Source organism: Lates calcarifer, linkage group LG17, assembly GCF_001640805.2.
Source record: "Lates calcarifer isolate ASB-BC8 linkage group LG17, TLL_Latcal_v3, whole genome shotgun sequence".
In the NCBI taxonomy this organism is placed as follows: domain Eukaryota; kingdom Metazoa; phylum Chordata; class Actinopteri; family Centropomidae; genus Lates; species Lates calcarifer.
The window spans coordinates 14,351,910-14,375,079 of record NC_066849.1 but is presented as its reverse complement, the minus strand read 5'-3'; the positions used below and the strand labels follow the sequence as shown (position 1 = coordinate 14,375,079).

General features: G+C 38.0%; 2 protein-coding genes and 2 long non-coding RNA genes across 4 annotated transcripts; 1 reads left to right on the top strand and 3 right to left on the bottom strand.

Annotated features, from left to right (window-relative positions):
• Positions 1-1,863: 1,863 nt before the first annotated feature.
• On the bottom strand, positions 1,864-7,394 carry LOC127143488 (uncharacterized). The gene is made up of 4 exons (XR_007814945.1): positions 7,212-7,394; positions 6,445-6,912; positions 3,816-4,283; positions 1,864-2,074 (listed from the first exon to the last, which is right to left on the bottom strand). It is a non-coding gene; the product is annotated as an uncharacterized LOC127143488 (long non-coding RNA).
• A 153-nt stretch (positions 7,395-7,547) lies between these two features.
• Positions 7,548-10,690, bottom strand: LOC108881161 (uncharacterized). Its single transcript, XR_001960587.2, has 4 exons — positions 10,209-10,690; positions 8,641-9,078; positions 7,921-8,136; positions 7,548-7,679 (listed from the first exon to the last, which is right to left on the bottom strand). It is a non-coding gene; the product is annotated as an uncharacterized LOC108881161 (long non-coding RNA).
• Positions 10,691-12,635: 1,945 nt separating this feature from the next.
• spata1 (spermatogenesis associated 1) lies at positions 12,636-17,740 on the top strand. The gene is made up of 12 exons (XM_051077245.1): positions 12,636-12,890; positions 13,001-13,107; positions 13,868-13,985; positions 14,248-14,301; positions 14,723-15,119; positions 15,446-15,611; positions 15,731-15,896; positions 16,016-16,196; positions 16,279-16,404; positions 16,630-16,805; positions 17,106-17,204; positions 17,397-17,740. The coding sequence occupies exons 1-12, from the start codon at positions 12,831-12,833 to the stop codon at positions 17,544-17,546; spliced, it is 1,800 nt and encodes a 599-aa protein (XP_050933202.1). The 5' UTR covers positions 12,636-12,830; the 3' UTR covers positions 17,547-17,740.
• Positions 17,741-17,867: 127 nt separating this feature from the next.
• ctbs (chitobiase, di-N-acetyl-) lies at positions 17,868-22,173 on the bottom strand. Its single transcript, XM_018673187.2, has 7 exons — positions 21,978-22,173; positions 20,416-20,554; positions 20,021-20,229; positions 19,719-19,890; positions 19,524-19,621; positions 18,945-19,106; positions 17,868-18,412 (listed from the first exon to the last, which is right to left on the bottom strand). The coding sequence occupies exons 1-7, from the start codon at positions 22,089-22,091 to the stop codon at positions 18,224-18,226; spliced, it is 1,083 nt and encodes a 360-aa protein (XP_018528703.1). The 5' UTR covers positions 22,092-22,173; the 3' UTR covers positions 17,868-18,223.
• Positions 22,174-23,170: the final 997 nt, after the last annotated feature.

Here is a 23,170-nt window from a genome sequence, read left to right as displayed (position 1 = left end):
ACGACATATTATACTATGACATTTTTTGACCATTTTTGACATCTTACTACACTATGACATTTTTTGACAATTCTTCATGCCTTACTTTATTATGACATTTTTTGACGGTTTTTGATGACGTTATACTGACATTTTTTGACCATTTTTCATGCCTTGCAATACTGACATTTTTTGACCATTTTTGACATCTTACTATACTATGACATTTTTTGATGGTTTTTGACGCCTTACTATACTATGACATTGACCATTTTTCATGACTTACAATATCTATGACATTTTTTGACTATTTTTGACGCCTTACTACACTGATATTGTTTGACCATTTTTCATGCCTTACATTACTATGACATTTTTTGATGGTTTTTGATGACATGTTATACTATGACATTTTTTGACCATTTTTGACGCCTTACAATACTATGACATTTTTTGATGGTTTTTGACGCCTTACTACGCTGACATTATTTGCCCATTTTTCATGACTTACAAAACTATGACATTTTTTGACCATTTTTGAAGCCTTACTATATTATGACATTTTTGGACGACATATTATACTATGACTTTTTTTTTTTTAACCATTTTTCATGCCTTACAATACTATGACATTTTTTGACCATTTTTGACGCCTTACAATACTATGATATTTTTTGCTGGTTTTTGATGACATGTTATACTATGACATTTTTTGACCATTTTTTGCTGGTTTTTGATGACGTTATACTATGACATTTTTTGACGCCTTAATATACTATGACATTTTTTGAACATTTTTGATGCCTTACTAAACAGTGCTCTGTGTTGGACAGTTGATGTAAAGCTATTTGTGAATTACCTGGAGGCCTCTGTCTTGGTCTGAAAGAACAACTTCATTGTCAAAGACTCTCTGTGATCAAGGACTACATCTCTGTGATCGCGGACTAGGTCTCTGTGATCACGGACAATGTCTCTGAGATTATGGACAAAGTCTCTGCGATCATGGACAATGTCTTTGTGATCGTGGACGATGTCTCTGAGATCATAGACGCTGTCTCTGTAATCATTGACAATGTTTCCATGATCGCGGGCAGTGCCGTCAAATCGGTGACCCCCGTCTCCGCCGATTCTATCGCAAGGTCTCTACGAAGCATGGGACAATGTCTCTGATCATGGACAACGTCTCTCTCATCTTTGACAAGGTCTCTGTGATCATGGACGACGTCTCTGATCGTGGACGATGTCTCCCTCATCCTCAACAATGTCTCTCCGATCATGGACCATGTCTCTGTGATCGTGGATGATCTTGTGGACGAAGTGGTGACACCTGGAGGAAATCAAAGAGAAACATACAAAGGAAATTGATCAATACACTACTACCTATTCCTCATCAACAGTTTAACCATGAAAACACTGATAAATATTCAATATTACAGCTGAACCAGAACATTTAACATTTTATGACCATTTCTGATGCCTTACTATACTATGACATTTTTTGACGCCTTAATATACGATGACATTTTCTGATGCCTTATTTTACTATGACATTTTTTGAACATTTTTTATGCCTTACTAAACAGTGCTCTTTGTTGGACAGTTGATGTAAATCTATTTGTGAATTACCTGGAGGCCTCTGTCTTGGTCTGAAAGAACAACTTCATTGTCAAAGACTCTCTGTGATCATGGACTACGTCTCTGTGATCGCGGACTAGGTCTCTGTGATCACGGACAATGTCTCTGAGATTATGGACAAAGTCTCTGCGATCATGGACAATGTCTTTGTGATCGTGGACGATGTCTCTGAGATCATAGACGCTGTCTCTGTAATCATTGACAATGTTTCCATGATCGCGGGCAGTGCCGTCAAATCGGTGACCCCCCGTCTCCGCCGATTCTATCGCAAGGTCTCTACGAAGCATGGGACAATGTCTCTGATCATGGACAACGTCTCTCTCATCTTTGACAAGGTCTCTGTGATCATGGACAACGTCTCTGATCGTGGACGATGTCTCCCTCATCCTCAACAATGTCTCTCCGATCATGGACCATGTCTCTGTGATCGTGGATGATCTTGTGGACGAAGTGGTGACACCTGGAGGAAATCAAAGAGAAACATACAAAGGAAATTGATCAATACACTACTACCTATTCCTCATCAACAGTTTAACCATGAAAACACTGATAAATATTCAATATTACAGCTGAACCAGAACATTTAACATTTTATGACCATTTCTGATGCCTTACTATACTATGACATTTTTTGACGCCTTAATATACGATGACATTTTCTGATGCCTTATTTTACTATGATATTTTTTTATGACGTTATACTATGACATTTTTTGACCATTTTTGACGCCTGACTAGACTAGGACATTTTTTGACCATTTTTCAAGCCTTACAAAACTATGACATTTTTTTGACCATTTTTGACATCTTACTACACTATGACATTTTTTGACGGTTTTTCATGCCTTACTATACTATGACATTTTTTGACCATTTTTGAAGCCTTACATTACTATGACATTTTTTGCTGGTTTTTGACGCCTTACTACACTGATATTGTTTGACCATTTTTCATGCCTTACAATACTATGATATTTTTTTGATGTTTTTTGACGACATATTATACTATGACATTTTTTGACCATTTTTGACATCTTACTACACTATGACATTTTTTGACAATTCTTCATGCCTTACTTTATTATGACATTTTTTGACGGTTTTTGATGACGTTATACTGACATTTTTTGACCATTTTTCATGCCTTGCAATACTGACATTTTTTGACCATTTTTGACATCTTACTATACTATGACATTTTTTGATGGTTTTTGACGCCTTACTATACTATGACATTGACCATTTTTCATGACTTACAATATCTATGACATTTTTTGACTATTTTTGACGCCTTACTACACTGATATTGTTTGACCATTTTTCATGCCTTACAATACTATGATATTTTTTTGATGTTTTTTGACGACATATTATACTATGACATTTTTTGACCATTTTTGACATCTTACTACACTATGACATTTTTTGACAATTCTTCATGCCTTACTTTATTATGACATTTTTTGACGGTTTTTGATGACGTTATACTGACATTTTTTGACCATTTTTCATGCCTTGCAATACTGACATTTTTTGACCATTTTTGACATCTTACTATACTATGACATTTTTTGATGGTTTTTGACGCCTTACTATACTATGACATTGACCATTTTTCATGACTTACAATATCTATGACATTTTTTGACTATTTTTGACGCCTTACTACACTGATATTGTTTGACCATTTTTCATGCCTTACATTACTATGACATTTTTTGATGGTTTTTGATGACATGTTATACTATGACATTTTTTGACCATTTTTGACGCCTTACAATACTATGACATTTTTTGATGGTTTTTGACGCCTTACTACGCTGACATTATTTGCCCATTTTTCATGACTTACAAAACTATGACATTTTTTGACCATTTTTGAAGCCTTACTATATTATGACATTTTTGGACGACATATTATACTATGACTTTTTTTTTTTTTAACCATTTTTCATGCCTTACAATACTATGACATTTTTTGACCATTTTTGACGCCTTACAATACTATGATATTTTTTGCTGGTTTTTGATGACATGTTATACTATGACATTTTTTGACCATTTTTTGCTGGTTTTTGATGACGTTATACTATGACATTTTTTGACGCCTTAATATACTATGACATTTTTTGAACATTTTTGATGCCTTACTAAACAGTGCTCTGTGTTGGACAGTTGATGTAAAGCTATTTGTGAATTACCTGGAGGCCTCTGTCTTGGTCTGAAAGAACAACTTCATTGTCAAAGACTCTCTGTGATCAAGGACTACATCTCTGTGATCGCGGACTAGGTCTCTGTGATCACGGACAATGTCTCTGAGATTATGGACAAAGTCTCTGCGATCATGGACAATGTCTTTGTGATCGTGGACGATGTCTCTGAGATCATAGACGCTGTCTCTGTAATCATTGACAATGTTTCCATGATCGCGGGCAGTGCCGTCAAATCGGTGACCCCCGTCTCCGCCGATTCTATCGCAAGGTCTCTACGAAGCATGGGACAATGTCTCTGATCATGGACAACGTCTCTCTCATCTTTGACAAGGTCTCTGTGATCATGGACGACGTCTCTGATCGTGGACGATGTCTCCCTCATCCTCAACAATGTCTCTCCGATCATGGACCATGTCTCTGTGATCGTGGATGATCTTGTGGACGAAGTGGTGACACCTGGAGGAAATCAAAGAGAAACATACAAAGGAAATTGATCAATACACTACTACCTATTCCTCATCAACAGTTTAACCATGAAAACACTGATAAATATTCAATATTACAGCTGAACCAGAACATTTAACATTTTATGACCATTTCTGATGCCTTACTATACTATGACATTTTTTGACGCCTTAATATACGATGACATTTTCTGATGCCTTATTTTACTATGACATTTTTTGACCATTTTTGACGCCTTACAATACTATGATATTTTTTGATGGTTTTTGATGACGTTATAATATGACATTTTTTGACCATTTTTGACATCTTACTATACTATGACATTTTTTGACAATTCTTCATGCCTTACTTTATTATGACATTTTTTGACGGTTTTTGATGACATTTTTTGAACATTTTTTATGCCTTACTAAACAGTGCTCTGTGTTGGACAGTTGATGTAAATCTATTTGTGAATTACCTGGAGGTAATTTCATGCTATGCTATGACATTTTCTGACAATTTTTCATGCCTTAGAATGACATTTTTTGGTGTTTTTTGAGCCCTTAGTATACTATGACATTTTTTGACCATTTTTGACCCCTTACTATAATATTCCTTTTTTTTTTATTTTTTATTTATTTATTTTTTTTTTTTTTTACCATTTTTGAATCCTATTACATTTTTGACCATTTTTGACACCAATCTATACTATGACATTTTTTATGCCATTTTCTGACAATTTTTCATGCCTTACTGTACTATGACATTTTTTGATGTTTTTTGACACCTTACTATAATATTACATTTTTTTTTTTTTTTTTTTTTTTTACCATTTTTGAATCCTATGACATTTTTTGGTGGTTTTTGACGCCTTACTCTACTATGACAATTTTTGACCCCTTACTATACTATGGCATTTTTTGACCAATTTTGACAAGTTTCATGCCTTAGTATAGTTACTATACATATTTTTTTTTACTAATTTTTGATGCCTTAGTATACTGACATTTTCAGACATTTTTTCATGCCTTACTGTACTATGACATTTTTTGATGGTTTTTGATGACATGTTATACTATGACATTTTTTGACCATTTTTGACATCTTACTAGACTAGGACATTTTTTGACCATTTTTCAAGCCTTACAAAACTATGACATTTTTTTGACCATTTTTGACATCTTACTACACTATGACATTTTTTGACGGTTTTTCATGCCTTACATTACTATGACATTTTTTGCTGGTTTTTGACGCCTTACTACACTGATATTGTTTGACCATTTTTCATGCCTTACAATACTATGATATTTTTTTGATGTTTTTTGACGACATATTATACTATGACATTTTTTGACCATTTTTGACATCTTACTACACTATGACATTTTTTGACAATTCTTCATGCCTTACTTTATTATGACATTTTTTGACGGTTTTTGATGACGTTATACTGACATTTTTTGACCATTTTTCATGCCTTGCAATACTGACATTTTTTGACCATTTTTGACATCTTACTATACTATGACATTTTTTGATGGTTTTTGACGCCTTACTATACTATGACATTGACCATTTTTCATGACTTACAATATCTATGACATTTTTTGACTATTTTTGACGCCTTACTACACTGATATTGTTTGACCATTTTTCATGCCTTACATTACTATGACATTTTTTGATGGTTTTTGATGACATGTTATACTATGACATTTTTTGACCATTTTTGACGCCTTACAATACTATGACATTTTTTGATGGTTTTTGACGCCTTACTACGCTGACATTATTTGCCCATTTTTCATGACTTACAAAACTATGACATTTTTTGACCATTTTTGAAGCCTTACTATATTATGACATTTTTGGACGACATATTATACTATGACTTTTTTTTTTTTTTAACCATTTTTCATGCCTTACAATACTATGACATTTTTTGACCATTTTTGACGCCTTACAATACTATGATATTTTTTGCTGGTTTTTGATGACATGTTATACTATGACATTTTTTGACCATTTTTTGCTGGTTTTTGATGACGTTATACTATGACATTTTTGACACCTTAATATACTATGACATTTTTTGAACATTTTTGATGCCTTACTAAACAGTGCTCTGTGTTGGACAGTTGATGTAAAGCTATTTGTGAATTACCTGGAGGCCTCTGTCTTGGTCTGAAAGAACAACTTCATTGTCAAAGACTCTCTGTGATCAAGGACTACATCTCTGTGATCGCGGACTAGGTCTCTGTGATCACGGACAATGTCTCTGAGATTATGGACAAAGTCTCTGCGATCATGGACAATGTCTTTGTGATCGTGGACGATGTCTCTGAGATCATAGACGCTGTCTCTGTAATCATTGACAATGTTTCCATGATCGCGGGCAGTGCCGTCAAATCGGTGACCCCCGTCTCCGCCGATTCTATCGCAAGGTCTCTACGAAGCATGGGACAATGTCTCTGATCATGGACAACGTCTCTCTCATCTTTGACAAGGTCTCTGTGATCATGGACAACGTCTCTGATCGTGGACGATGTCTCCCTCATCCTCAACAATGTCTCTCCGATCATGGACCATGTCTCTGTGATCGTGGATGATCTTGTGGACGAAGTGGTGACACCTGGAGGAAATCAAAGAGAAACATACAAAGGAAATTGATCAATACACTACTACCTATTCCTCATCAACAGTTTAACCATGAAAACACTGATAAATATTCAATATTACAGCTGAACCAGAACATTTAACATTTTATGACCATTTCTGATGCCTTACTATACTATGACATTTTTTGACGCCTTAATATACGATGACATTTTCTGATGCCTTATTTTACTATGACATTTTTTGAACATTTTTTATGCCTTACTAAACAGTGCTCTGTGTTGGACAGTTGATGTAAATCTATTTGTGAATTACCTGGAGGCCTCTGTCTTGGTCTGAAAGAACAACTTCATTGTCAAAGACTCTCTGTGATCATGGACTACGTCTCTGTGATCGCGGACTAGGTCTCTGTGATCACGGACAATGTCTCTGAGATTATGGACAAAGTCTCTGCGATCATGGACAATGTCTTTGTGATCGTGGACGATGTCTCTGAGATCATAGACGCGGTCTCTGTAATCATTGACAATGTTTCCATGATCGCGGGCAGTGCCGTCAAATCGGTGACCCCCGTCTCCGCCGATTCTATCGCAAGGTCTCTACGAAGCATGGGACAATGTCTCTGATCATGGACAGCGTCTCTCTCATCTTTGACAAGGTCTCTGCGATCATGGACAATGCCTCTGATCGTGGACGATGTCTCCCTCATCCTCAACAATGTCTCTCCGATCATGGACAAAGTCTCTGCGATCGTGGACAATGTCGTGGACAAAGTGGTGTCACCTGGAGAAAATCAAAGAGAAATATACAAAGGGCAATGATCAATATACTACTACATATTCCTCATTAACAGTTTAACTATGAAATAACAGATAAATATTCAACATTACAGCTGTAACAGAACATTTAACAAACAGAGGGCTGTTTCAGAGAATGAAATACTGATATACTGAATACTGAACATAAACAGTTTAATGTCAGTGCTCTGTGTTGAACAGTTGATGTAAAGCAGTTTGTGAATTACCTGGAGGCGTCTGTCCTGGTCTCAAAGACTCTCTGCAATCGCGGACAGTGTCTCTGAGATTATGGACAAAGTCTCTGCGATCATGGACAATGACTTTGTGATCGTGGACGATGTCTCTGATCATGGACGATGTCTCCCTCATCCTCAACAATGTCTCTCCGATCATGGACAAAGTCTCTGCATTTGTGGACGATGTTGTGGACAAAGTGGTGTCACCTGAAGAAAATCAAAGAGAAATATACAAAGGAAAATGATCAATACACTACTACCTATTCCTTATCAACAGTTTAACCATGAAAACACTGATAAATATTCAACATTACAGCTGAACCAGAACAATTGATGGCTTTACATGCCTTACTACACCGTGACATTTTAGTATAGTAAGAAACATATGGCCTTTTTTAATGATATTTTTAACGACAAACTAGTGTCCTTTTTAATGACATACTATTGTCTATACTATGCGATGACATTTTTAGACATTTTTATGCCTTACAAACTATATCTAGTAATAGATTACATTGACTATTACATCTTATTTCTGATATTGCTCATTACTTTTACAGTTCTTCTATTTAACATATTACTTATACATTATTTTTATATTGCAGATTACTTCCATCATTACACTTTTCTGATATACTGAAAACTCAACAGAAACAATTTAATGTCAATGCTCTGTCTTGTACAGCTGATGTAAAGCTGTTTGTGAATTACCTGGAGGCCTCTGTCTTGGTCTCAAAGACTCTCTGCAATCGCGGACAATGTCTCTGAGATTATGGACAAAGTCTCTGCGATCATGGACAATGACTTTGTGATCGTGGACGATGTCTCTGAGATCATAGACGGTGCCTCTGTGATCATTAACAATGTCTCCATGATCGCGGGCAATGCCGTGAAATCGGTGACCCCCGTCTCCGCCGATTCTATTGCAAGGTCTCTACGAAGCATGGGACAATGTCTCTGATCACGGACAACGTCTCTCTCATCTTTGACAAGGTCTCTGCGATCATGGACATTGTCTCTGATCATGGACGATGTCTCCCTCATCCTCAACAATGTCTCTCCGATCATGGACAAAGTCTCTGCAATAATGGATGATGTCTCGGCAATCATGGACTATGTGGTGGATGAAGTGGTGACACCTGGAAGAAACTGAAGAGAAACATACAAAGGAAAATGATCAATACACTACTACCTATTCCTCATCAACAGTTTAACCATGAAAACACAGAGAAATATTCAATATTACAGCTGAACCAGAACATTTAACAAACATTAGAGGGCTGTTGACTAACATCACCTCCTGAAGAACCAACAAGGAAAAAGTAAAATGATTATTGATTGCATGTATAACAACTAATCACTGAAGCAATCATGTATGTTACTGTGAACTGCACAACAATAATAAAGATTATTAGTTAAGTAAATTTTTGAATGCAGGCTTTAAACTTGTGTTGTTTATTATTCTTCAGTAAAAAAAACGTCTAGAGTATTTCTTCCACCACAGACGATCACCTATAGAATCATTATTTCACATTTCGACCCTCTTCTTGTTAACTGTTTAAAATGTCTTTGTTTTGTTTTGTTTTTGTTTGCAGAACTGGCTGTTACACACTGTAAAAATATTATAAAAATCACCCCCTGACCAACAGGTAAAATTAACGCACGTATGAACAACTCACTCCAATATTTTATTTGTAGAACTGATATTGTTTTGTACCGTGTAGTCTAGTACACAAGATTAAGAATTTATGATCATGTACCGTCAAACTGAAGTTACAATATTTTTGAATCCCATTTTGACTGATCCTTAACAATAACATTTGACATTTTTATGTCTTACTATATTATGAGATTTTTGATGCTTTACTGTGGCCTTTTTGATGTCTTACTAAAACCTGGCAGTTTTCCTTCTATTTTGGATTACTATTACTTCTGCATTGTTTTTATATTACAGATTACTTTTACCGTTACCTCTAATATTAGATTACTTTTCCCATTACATATTACTTTTCTTATTGCAAATTACTTCTAAATTTACAGATAACTTTTACTGTTACAAACTATATCTAATAACAGATTACTTTGACTATTACATCTTACTTCTGACATTGCTAATTACTTTTACATTATTTCTATTAACAAAGATTACTTATACATTATTTTTATATTGCAGATTACTTCTATTTTAACACTTTTCTGATATACTAAACACTGAACATAAACAATATAATGTCAGTGCTATGTGTTGGACAGTGTATGTAAAGCTGTTTGTGAATTACCTGGAGGCCTATGTCCTGGTCTCTTCATTGTACAATAACTCTCTGTGGAGATGTGAGACAAGTCGTGGACAACATCTCTGTGATCATGGACAACATCTCTGTGATCGTGGACAATGTCTCTGAGATTATGGACAAAGTCTCTGTGATTATTGACAATGTCTCTCTGATCACGGACAATGCCTTCAAATTGGTCAACTCCGTCACTGCAATTTTTGCACGTCTCTGTGAGTCATGGACAATGTCTCTGATCATGGATGATGTCTCCCTCATCCTCAACAATGTCTCTCCAATCATGGACAATGTCTCGGCGACCGTGGACTATGTGGTGGATAAAGTGGCGACACCTGGAGGAAACTGAAGAGAAACATACAAAGGAAAATGATCAACACACTACTACCTATTCCTCATCAACAGTCTAACCATGAAAATACAGATAAATATTCAATATAACAGCTGAAACAGACAACATTTAACAAATCATATTTTATGCCTTACTATACTATGGCATTTTTTGACATCTATGACCACATACTATACTGTGACATTTTTGATGTCTTACTAGAACGTGATATTTTTCCTTCTATTCTGAATTACTATTACTTCTGCATTGCTTTTATATCACCGAATACTTTTACTGTTACCTCTAGTATTAGATTAATTTTTCCATTACATATGACTTTTCTTATTAAGGCTCGCGCACATATATAACATGCCCAGATGTGCAAAAAAGTTTCCTGATGTCATGACCTCAAACCAACAGGAAGTCAGCCATTTTGACTTTAAAACACAAATTGTGCTCATTTTTCGCCATCTGGGAACATTGTATTTGAACAAACTCCTCCTAGAGATTTAATCCTGCCGACTCTATACTTCAGTATACTGTTAACACCGTTGTGATTAAAAGTAATCAAAAGCTTGACTTTTCCTTAAAGGGCATGGCCGTAGTGGCACCTCAAATTTGCTAACATCCAGGTGTAATGCAGCCTGATACAGACGCAATATTATACAAAATGACCACAAACAGACACAAAACGATGACAACGACATGATAGACCGTTATAAACTCTGGTAAAATGACCAGGATAGTACACAAAGCGATGCAAAATGTCGGTAGTGACTGTAAACAATTATAAAAGGGATTTAAAGAGACTACCATTAGCTCCTTATGTTTTCACCCGTCCACGTTGGGGGTCCACAACTCATGTCAGGGACGCCTCAGTTACGGAAACACAAACACACTCTTACCCACGCGATAAAAACGATTGGAAAGGGAAATTAGGTAAAGTAAGTAATTAAAAGAGAAAGCTAGTGTTAACGCTCGCCGCTAACTGCTAACGCTAGCTGCTAGCTAGTTCGCTCCTTAGCCTTACCTGCGACACATTCGGCGTCCAGCCTCGCTCGGGTCACACAAAAACCAGCTTCGATGCTTGTTTTAGCATCCATGCTCTTCAGTATTTAAGTTTTCTCACAGTACTGACAAACCGAGGCAACATTCAAACATTGGTTTTAATCTGTTTCCTGACTTCGTTTCTCAGCCTCTCTGCACTCCTCATAGCCAATGACAACACAATTGGCCCTCTGATTCTGTTCCGCCTAGCAACGGCCTACAGTCTGTGATACACACATACAGACAGGAAGCGGGTGCGGAGGGATACAGGGATGGGATGAAGAACTTCTTCTATCTCTTTCGTTGGACTTTTGAACTACTGTGATTAATAATTGTGATAACTTTTAACACATTATTTGGATAATCTATCAAAACGTGTTCTCTTAACTTTGAATGTTTGCATTTGGTCTTGGACAAAAATAATTGAACTTGCAAGATTCGAATTCAGGACCCCGGGTTATGAAGCAGACAGCCGTCAAGCCTGACCCAACCACTTCCATTCTTTCTCTAGCCTTTGAGTGTTAATGTTGAATCTTGGAGGTTTAACATATAAACAACAGAATGAGGAGAAGCAGAAAATGGCACTTTTTTTCGTAATGTATATCAATGCGACCTCTAGTGTTGAAAGTGCGCCATACACACGCTATCGTGTAAGAGGTTACTGGAAATACTCAATAACCCTTACTGTAATAAATATAATGTGTGGCCTTTATTAAATCACATTAACAATGAGGGAACTGTTATAGTCAAATTAGCTATGTTTTGTGATTGAAATTGACATTAAATGGGCAGTCTGTATATGAACTCGAATAATACTATTAGAAGTCTGTCATTTACAGCAAGAAAAAAATATTTCAAACAGGCCAGTATTAGCGCTAATACGCATGAATTAAAACGCTAGAACTAAAAAAAAAACCACGTATAAAAGAGTGAGCATAAAAACACTAAACATAACTGCATAAATAATGGAATAAAAATGAATGCAACCTGCATGACAACGTCAGGTCTATAGTGAGCACAGATGGGGATAAGTTCTCCGCTTTACTGCAGTTGTCATCATCAGCACCAGAGCAACCACTGCTGGCACTCTCATAAAAGAAACTCCACTGGACGACTGACTGTGTTTGATTACACCAGATTGTTACTTAGCAGTCAACGCCTTCACGCGGCAGAGAAACACAAGGGCTTCCTGCGAGGGTTTCTCCGCTTTTCCTCATGCTGTTGCTGCCCTGATAATGGAGCTGTCTTGTGAGTCCGTGAGATATCCAGACGACAGAAGACCGACCAGTTGCAAGGTACGTCGAGGGAATTTAACTCTTTTCAAAACTTAGACTGAACTCAAATATAAGTCAGTCAGGATGTCAGTGCACTATATGCACTCTGAAATATTAATGTTTCTGTCTAGTTTGTGGAGCTCCATGTGCTTTATGTACCAGATGACCAGTGGGATGTGAAGCTCAACAAGGTCCCTGCTGAAGCCATAGAGAGCTTCATATCTGCAGGCTTCATCAGGTGAAACTGCAGGAAATGTAAACTTTTATTCAAGATGTCCAATTCAGGGGAAGACAAGAAACAGTCCAAATATACAATGTGTGTGGATTGTAGCAGCACATATGCAAAGACTGTCACACTGGAAAGCAGTACATGTGCATAGGTCAGTGTTCATTGAGCAGCAAAGTTTAGTTACCAAGGAGTTCAGTGGTCCCTTCCCTATATTTATAACAGACTTGAAACATTGAATAAAAAATCTTGTTAAATGTTAAATTATTAGTGCAACGTGTGAGCAGTGTAGCTGTGGTGTTGGTCAAGGTGATGCCAACTATTTAATACACTGCTGGATAGTTGAAACTGTAGAAATGCATCAGATTAACTTGCTCTGTGTTTGATGAAAACTTTTAATTAGCAAACTAATTAATAACTACAACCATCAGACAAATGCAACTGATTTATAGTCATCATTTTTAAGTTTAACTTTTAAGTGTCAATTCTTCCAAGTCCAGTGCCTATACCTCAGTTCTCACAGTGCAGTACATGTGTTTCACCTTTGTTATGTCATGTGTGTTGCAGTAAAGACATTACAACTAGAGCTTCTCTATTCCAACCAATATTCAGTTTTCACAGAATTTATTTGGACAGTAATGGGTCACTAAAACCTACAGCAATCCACACTAACTTTATGCGTCTTTCTCTTGTGTTTGTAAGATAAAACTAGTGTTTAAAACTTAACAAAATTAACTAAAACAACCTAACTTTGTGAACACTATGCTATTAGGGTATATCCTGATATCACCTTGAAAACTCTGAGGAGCGAGCTGGGTGCTCTTCTTGGCACAGAGAGAAGTGTCGACAAATTCTCCTTCCTGAAGTGTGTGGGCCGCAGTCTGGCACTGGTGAGTGCAGCCGGGGCTCTTTAGTGCGCTTTTCTATAGCTGGTTGTGTTTCACCAGGCAGACAGTGGAGAGAAACAATGCAGACAGTTTGATTAACAAGTTCACTATTCAGGTTTCAACACTAAAGGGTGTAAAGCATGTGTGTGTATGAGAGCGAGAGAGAGAGAGAGAGAGAGAGAGAGAGAGAGAGAGACACACACACACACACACAGAGCTTTTACTGCCATGACTCTGACACCAACCAAATTCTTTCCTGTTACAGGTTAAAAGCAAACAGGAGAGAGATCTGAAAGTGAAAACATTCGCTCCACCGTATGTATGTAGAATTCATGTTCCACATCTGCATATAACTAGAATTGGTGATTTTTCTTTGGCATAATAAATAAAACATTTTCTTACATCATCAGTGAGATATATCCTTTTTTGTATCATAGAGAATAGTTATTGAAATAATCTAATTCTAATTCACTTCTTGAGCTACCAGTCCCAGAAGGCTGATTATAAATGTATATTGTTGCTACGCTTAACCCTTATTAAAAAAGTAGGGGGTCACCTCTAGTTGCATAACTATTAACTTATGTTTGTTATGCTCTCAATATCATCATTTTGAAATGTCTAAATTTTACCATGAATTATATTTGGATTTCAGTGCATTATCTGTTAATCCTCAGGTGGGTAGAATGCTTTGTTCTGTGCCATTTGAGCTCTGCAAATGTCTTATCATCACCTGTGAGCAGGCCCCACAGCCAGAGCTTTACCTGCTGCCCACCGTGGAGAATGGCAGCAGCGTTCGCTCCCATTCCCTCTCGCCAGACACCAGCAGCAGCTCCCCAGACCACCCGACCTATTACCACCCTCCCAAGACATGCACCCTGCCAACTGGGACAAAGGAGCGTATTAAATTCCCCCTCATCCCCCAGCGTTCCCATCAGCCACCTCCCACTCCCAGCCTAGAAGAGGAGGAGGAGGAGGAGGAGGAGGAGGATGAGGAAGACGAGGAGGAGAGCTACAGTTCTTCAGAGGGAGATGGAGAGAAGGAAGAGGAAGCTCTCTCCTCCAACAAGCCTGAGTGGACACAGTGTTGTCCAAGGAAGACTCAGAATCAAAAGGGAGGCCCTGTGTCACTGAATAAAGGTAAAAAATTAACAGTGCAGTAAGTAACCTCAGACAGGGAGTGTATTTCCAGTTTAGTTTGACAAGTTCCTGCTCTAACATCTGTCACCTGTTTACTTGAAACTGCAGCAAACACGTAGCTGAAAACCAAGTCTCTCTAATGGTTGATATGAAAAAGAAACAGCAATAATTCATTTTACAAACTTCACTGAAAAGGCAGTTTCAGGCACAGGCAGGTTTTAGACACAATCACAAAATAGTGTTTTATTTAAGTTTTTTACTTTTCTTTTGGTCTTCCAAGATCTCTCATTATATAACCAAGCTCTTTATTTGCTCTGTAACCACAGTTTTACAACAACCTGAAGCTGATTCAGCTCAGGTGAAGAAGTTGCCAGAAAAAGAAGACGCCTGCAGAAAGAAGAAACAATACCACAGAGAAAACAGAGCGGCCAGAGATTCAGGAGTAGCAGAATCATTGGAAGACCGAGATTCAGGCTTCTCCCTCACAGACGGGTACAAACACACACAGTGTGGAGAGCACACTGAGCAAAAGCACTACTGTGTGCCATACTTGTACTTTGTGATACTAGTACTACTAGTGCTTGATCACCTAACAGTGTGTCTGTTTGCAGGCTTGGGAAATCAAAAGATGCACATGCGCTGAAGTCCATCAGGAATAAACCAGCGAGTGGGGTAATCTGTCATTGGACTAAAACTAATATAGCATGTTTTCTTTCTTCTTTCCTCTATGTGGAAAAGGTTGTTTTGGAATTATTTTTTACAGGCCTTTTAAGACAGGCAGGAAGCTGACAGTCTCTTGCAAGTCATTTGGTTAGGTGATTAGTCTAAATTCCTCTGCCAGCAGGTGGGTTTAGTGGAAAGCTTGAGGTCTTTGAGGTGAACAAAGGACTTGAATCTGCACAAACCCACGGAAAACTATCCAAATAAAGACTCATGTTGTGTTTACTGTCTGCTTTAAGGTGACAGAAAGTCCAGCTGTGTTGTCTCGGCCTGTTCGGTGCACCTCTCCACCTCCAGGTCTAGGCTTGGCCTCGGTCACCCACAAGACCGTTGATTCTCCTGTCTTTCAGGCAAACAGTAAGCTGTTGCTTTGGCCACCTACCAAGAAGGAACAATCTTTCTTCTTTTAAAGACAACTAACGTGGTTTGTTTCTGTTAGGAGAAGAACTGATCGAGGAAATCAAGCAGGTGAGGGAGGAGAGAAAACAGCTGGAGTGGACAAGACAAGAGCTGCTAAGAAAGGGGAAAGATTTATTGGCCCAAAACAGACACCGGAGGAACCAAGGTGGGCACAAAATATTGTTTAAAGTGTTTCATGAGACCTCAACAAAACCGAGCTCCTCAGATATTGAGGGATAGTAACTCTACTACAAAACCTCTGTTTGATGACTCATGTTGGATAGTAGTGGGATCCCATTATATTCAAGAAAGTAACTAAATAAAGAAAAGTTAAATTTGTCAAGAATAACTAAACTCCGCTGCTGCTCTTTTCTTCCCCTTAAACATAAAGCACGTGACAGCTGGAAAAAGAAATACTTTGAAACGAAAAAGGCCACAGCACCGCTGGAGGACAACCTGAGAAACTTGAGACAAGAGTTGGAGACATTTTACAACAAACTCTTGCACCAGCTCCAGGCCAGAGATAACAGAGGGAAGCCGAGACGACAAGGCAGATCCTCCATCAAGGTTAAATATTCTGGACTTGCCTTTGAATTTTTACATATTGGCGGGAGATTTCTCAAAAAATAATGAACATGTTTGTTTATTGACCTTTGTCACATTATGCCTGGACATAATCCCAGAAAAACTCACAACTTGGGATGAATATCTGTTTAAAATACTTAAAGCAGTCACATGGAAGTGGCTGCAGCCAATCCCTCCAACAAAGAATGACTGGGCAGCAATTGTCAACGAAATAGTGTATGGAGAAACTGACCTTTACCTTAAGACTGTGATATGTACTGAATGAAATATCTTTTATTTCAGAATGAACTCATCATTCAGATCATGACAGAGAGCCATGAGATTGACAACCTGAAGAGGAAGGTTGAAGATGCCAAGATGAAGCTGGTAACAGAGATAAAGGTAACTTACTTTCTGTGTATCAACATATGACTATAACTTTGACCAAGTAGAAAAGCAGCTGATGAATGAGTTAGTCAAGAGATGTTTGAGAACTACTTTTCATTAGGACAGCAGTCATCAGAGCCACTTTTGCTTGTTAATAAGACTGTTTAGTACATTCACTTTTATTTTTTCCCATGTATGGCTGTGTAGTTGAGGAAACAGGCTGCCACAGAGCTGAGGGCCCTGAGGGCTGAACTGGCCCAGAAGAAAAACCAGTCATCTCATACTGGGCACATAGCCTCTCTAGGCTTTGGAAATACCACCCGGGACAGACCACAAGTTCAGAACACCTCCATCTAATTCAGCATTTGCAGGACTGTACTCAAGACTGTTGTACGGCCTTAACTCTGCTGGCACAGATAAATTTTGTTATGAATCCAAAGTTTCAGGAGAGGGATTGAAAAATATTGCTTTTATGCATTTGTGCTCACTATTTCATAACTGAGTTTTGTACTTGTTGTTTTTCTACATTTTATTATTATGACATGCCACTTGGTGCTGCCTCATTTGTTCAAAGCACTGACATTGTTGACTTATCTTCTCATTTCTCTCAGGTGCTGTAAGCTTGTTGCTAAGGAAGCTAAAACTAAAATGTTTAGATGGTTATGTAACTTCAACAAGTTATAGATTTACCATAAAATGTTTTATTTATGAAAAATATAAAAGTGCACAGACCTCAGCAAGCTCAACATTGGTCAATCAAATATACAGTGTGTGTGTGCAACAAGAAGATTGGTTGTCTTTTTTGGAGAATCACAGTTATTTCAGTTAGCACAAAGGAATGTCTGAGATGTAGCTACGTTCAAAGACAACAGCAATAAAAGCCACAATAAACTCTGAAGTGCAAGTATGCATCCCTGAACTCAGAGGGTAGTCACACCCCATTGCTACTACAAAGGGATATATTGACTTAGCAACAAACAGGAGCAGGATCAGGGGTGGTGTAAATTTCTGCAGCACTGTTAAGCGTATCCCAGCTAGCATCCTAACAGGGCATTCCACATCATTGCGGTCTGCTGCCTGGCAACCGTTTCATCGCCGTAATCCAAGATGTTGCCATTCCACATGCCAATGCCCCTCAAACCTTTAGATTTCACAGAGTTCGCCTTGGGACAAATGCTCTGCGGGTCATCATACCAAACCTGATGAATCTGTCCCTGCTGATCCTAAAGAAAAAAAAATAAAGAAATGACAAAATGAGAGCTGATGATGGCACCACCTTGTGGTGAAGGTGAAGGCTTTTAGACTCCAGTGAGAGGGCGTTCACCAGAGTGTTTTACTACTGCTTCGAAGAGGCGATTTGTTTTGTCTGGGAAGTGACACTGTGGTAGCTCGGGTGGATGCCGGCACTCCAGATAAATAGCCCTTGCCTGAAATGCCCGCCTGATTTGTAGGGTTGTAATTTATTAGAACTAAGGTGAAGGGGGTGAAGTTGGCGAGGCTCAACCTTGGCAGAAAGACAAATAACCCATAGAATGGTTGCCCACTTTGCTAACAATAAAACATCTAACCCAAACAGATATATTTTAAGTACACCACATGTTACTACTGAACTACTATGAAGTAAAAATTAAAATGACGCTGATGATATTTTCTGCACCTACCTTTCACATTTCAGACTAATGGATTTAGTGGGAGTGTTCCCAGCAAGTCCTTGAAATTTTAAATGAGTCATTTTAGACTATAAAGATAATGCACCTTGTAATTGAAGTAGGGAGCCTGTTGCTTGCTGTCCCACATCCTGCCAGACAATGAGCTGTTGACCTGCTTCATGATCCACTTGTATGTTTTCTGCTTTCCAGCTGCGTCACTGCAGGGAGCTCCACGGAAAGGAACTTTGGGTATAGAGCATATTCCCTCCTGTCATAAGAAAAAAACATTAAGGGTTATATGCTTTGAGCTAAATGCTAACTTCAGCAAGGAAACCACATCCAAAGAACTCACAATAACAATAACAGATAACATGCTGATGCTAAGCCATCATTTTAGTAAAGTATCTCTGCATGCTAACATTTGCAAATTAGCACTAAACACAAAGTACAGCTGAGGCTGATGGGAATGGGCAAAAGTACGGTGATCACCAAAGCCATTGGGGTTCATCCTCAGGGAATCGTGAATGTAGGTAAAAAAAAATAATCCACAGGAATCTATCCCAACAGTTTTTGAGACATTGCCATTCCTAGGGCCGTGCTGCTCACATTGCTAAAAATATCAGTATTACCAGACTTATTCTTCAGCAAACATTTAAACTCTATATATTTTAAATGAACATCTCACCTGGGAAAGGTTGAGGCATGGGTAGTCATAACCGTACCATGGCACTCCCATCACCAGCTTCTTTGGATCGATCTTCAGATTCAAATACTGGTCATAAGCTTAAAAGAGAGAACAGACAATTCATATGGTGACGAGTAGCTCTGCATTAACAAGCTGATTTGTTTTCATTTGCTTCCACACAACTGGACAACAAACCATCTAGTGTTTGAGAGACGGGGGCATTTGCCATTGCAATACAGTCCCCCATGATCTGACTCTGCTCATCGTAGGACATGACGAACAGCAGGTCGCAGGATTCAGCGATGGTGACGTAATCATAGCAGCGCTTGTCGATACATTTTGGTGACCAGGCAACATCAAATGACACCTAGAGATCAGGGAAAGGCAAATACGAGATTGATTGTTTTAAAATTTATTATCAGACCAGGCAGGTTAGGAAAGGCTTACAGTCTTGCATGTACTTATTCAAGGTGATACTGTCAGAGCATCTCCCTCACCTGGGATCCTGGCATCTCCCTGTGGAAAGCCTCAGTGGTCTCTTTGACCAGGTCTGTCAGAGCGTAGTATTCGGGCGAGCCTTCCTCCACGGCTTGCTCAATGTCAATGTTGATTCCATCCATGAACTGACTTTTGGCCAACTTGACTCGCTCTGTTATCCATGCTGTCCTGTTCTGCTGGTCCACAATGTAGGAGATGTGAACGTCACCTTTTGGCACCAACAAGTAAAGAAAGAGACAGGTAATGGGTCAATGAATGTTGACAGGAGCAGTATGTGGTATTAAAAACATAATTATGTAAACAAAAAAGGGGTGTACATAACTCCTTTAGCCCATTACCTTTGTAAAACTTCCAAATCACTTCTTATTATAGAGAAGAGAGAAAGTTACTCTACCTTTGAGGACCACTCGTGCTCTTTTGGAGTGAGCGTAACACATGAGTTCAGCATCATATTTTCCAAACATGGCCACTGTTGTCACCATGCTCCAGTTGTAAGACTTCCATGTCTTTCCACCAACATCAAACACAAACACCTGAAAACAGAGGCCACACAGACACACGACGGTAAGGATAAATGCTTTTATTCATACTCCTTTTGTGTCCCACCATTTCTTTTTCTTACAGTTTGTTAATTGATGAATCCCCAAAAAGGAAATAAGTAAGAGATTTCTTTTTGGTCAGTCTCACTTCCTTTTATCCTAAACTCAAGGCAAAGCAGAGCTGGGGACAGTGACTGCAGTTTCAAAAGTCAATTCATCATTTCCTTGGACTTATTAATAATGTAAATGTCAAAAACTTAACTGTTTATCACAAGCAGCCAGAGATCTTCTAATTACAACTATGTTTGGAATTTCTATGAGATAGATAAAATAATTAATACAAAATCAAAACTGGCAGTGATCAAGTCAATTATTTGATTTAATCTAAACTGGTGGGCAGAAAACTGTTATTTTTAATGTTATTCCAATGACATCTCTCCACGGTTAAAGAGTTAGGGTCAATACTGATGATTTGTATTAACGATCAAAGCACACTGTTAATATTAGGAGTAACCTGAGCATACCCTGGCCCTATATAGTAAATTGTGATCAATGTTTTACTTTCCATTTGTACAAATAAACTACATTTAACATCCGACATGTGCATTAGTTGCACCTGTGTTTGACAAGTCAAATTGTCCCCTGTGGGAAGGCTTAATTACATGAATAATAAAAGGGCAAATATTGCATTTTGACATGTAAGTTTCTAAGTAACAACAGTCCAAAAGAGGCCAAATAGATCCAGAAAAGGGGAACCTCCTCAAATATCACACCACCATAAAGAACACACAGACACACTGCATGCATAAAGAGGAACAGAAAATAGAAATGTCAGTAGATAAGTTCAACAACAGGATTTATAGTGGTGTTTACAGCGCTGGTTTATCTCCTTGAATCGTATCTTATCTCCTTCCCTGAAACTTTTAAAGTCCTTTGTCTTGTAGATGTTTTATTTTCTCTGCACAATTCCTCAAATAAAACTACAGTTCGCATTTTTGATTCACCAGTTAGGTTAGTTTGTCTAGGTTATCATAGTTTTTGTAGGTGAAGATGACAATTCAATGTTCACTATCCAAAGCACGACATATACGACATTAAGTGTAAACTATCTGCATCTTTTCAGTGTCCTTCCATTTATCTCAGCACCACGAGGATTTTTGCTGGTAACAGAGTATTTCTAAAATGTGGTTTCCCTTCTTTTACTTAATCAAAACATCAAAGTACTTCCTCCATCTCTGCTATTTTAAATCTTATTTGCTGTCATACTGTTGAAATACACCTGTCAACACTGACTCCAGTAGCAGTTTTGACGTCTGTCGAGATTTATGTCTCCTTACTGATGTGGCGTGTTAGAGATATTTTGTGCTAAGGCTGTAAATTCACGTCAGACCGGGTTGTGTTTGCTAAAGTTCACTACCTCGAAGTCTCTCTCCTCGCGGATCGGCCGGCAGAGCTCCGGCCTCTGACACGGACAGCGGTTAGCCCCGCAGACCACCAGCACCGACGACAAAAACACAAGAAACCAAGACATTCTTGGTGAATTGTTACAGAATCGAAAGGAGTCGGGCGAATGATAAACTAATCACGTTACTGTCATGTCTTTATGTACGGAACGTATCATGGGACAAACTTCACACAATCGACTACCGACGTAGAGTAACCACGTAGTTAGAAAACAAAAATTTAACGGATTTTTTTTGACACTGAACCCGTTGAACATGTATTAAAACGTATCTTAGAAAACGTTTAGAATATTAAAATAGCCGGGGCAGGTCAAACAAAACTCAATATTGTTTCAGGAGGATGAAAGGCGGAACCTCAGGGTTGCCAGGTCTGTGTGACAAAATAAGCACAGTGTCCATTTAAAACCAGCCCAAAAACCACCTTAGTACGAGAATTCAAAATATCCTTGTGCCAAACCATAGACACTGCTTTTAAAGTCAAACAGCAACGCTATCACCACCAAATATATTGTAATATCTACAAAAGTAACATCATAAATATCTACTGTGCCAATATTAAAAGTAGTTTTCCCTAAATAGTTCTTTCACATAGATCCAAAAATGGCCTTGGGTAATTAGATACAATAAATTATGATAAATACAGTGGTGTAGACCATTGGAGCCCTGATTTCTAATTAGATGTAGCAACTAAATTAGTTCACCAATACAGACCAAATAGCAGCTCTTATGGCTCAGTGCTGTCACCAATGTGGCCAATATGCTTTAAGACACATCTTACACTGTACTGAGGTAAAAGGAAAAACCCTAATATTCAGGATAACAAAGCTCCTCAACGATTTGCTGAAGAATGTCCTCTCTTTCGTTACTGTTACTTACAGTGTGTCTGACCCAGAGGCGGTTCTGGCTAGATTTGCGCCCCGGGCGAACCATCCCCAAACCCCGCCACCAACACAACAATATATTATATTATTTGTATTATTTTATTACATATAATCTTAAATACAAAAACGTAACTAGAACAAAGAAAAAACAAGATCAATAAATAAAATACAGTATATAAACTGCACATGCTTGAAAAATCCCAGAAGAAAGCAAAAAAAAAGACAACTCTATATATAATCTTAAATAAGCTGGAAGCAGTTTGTGT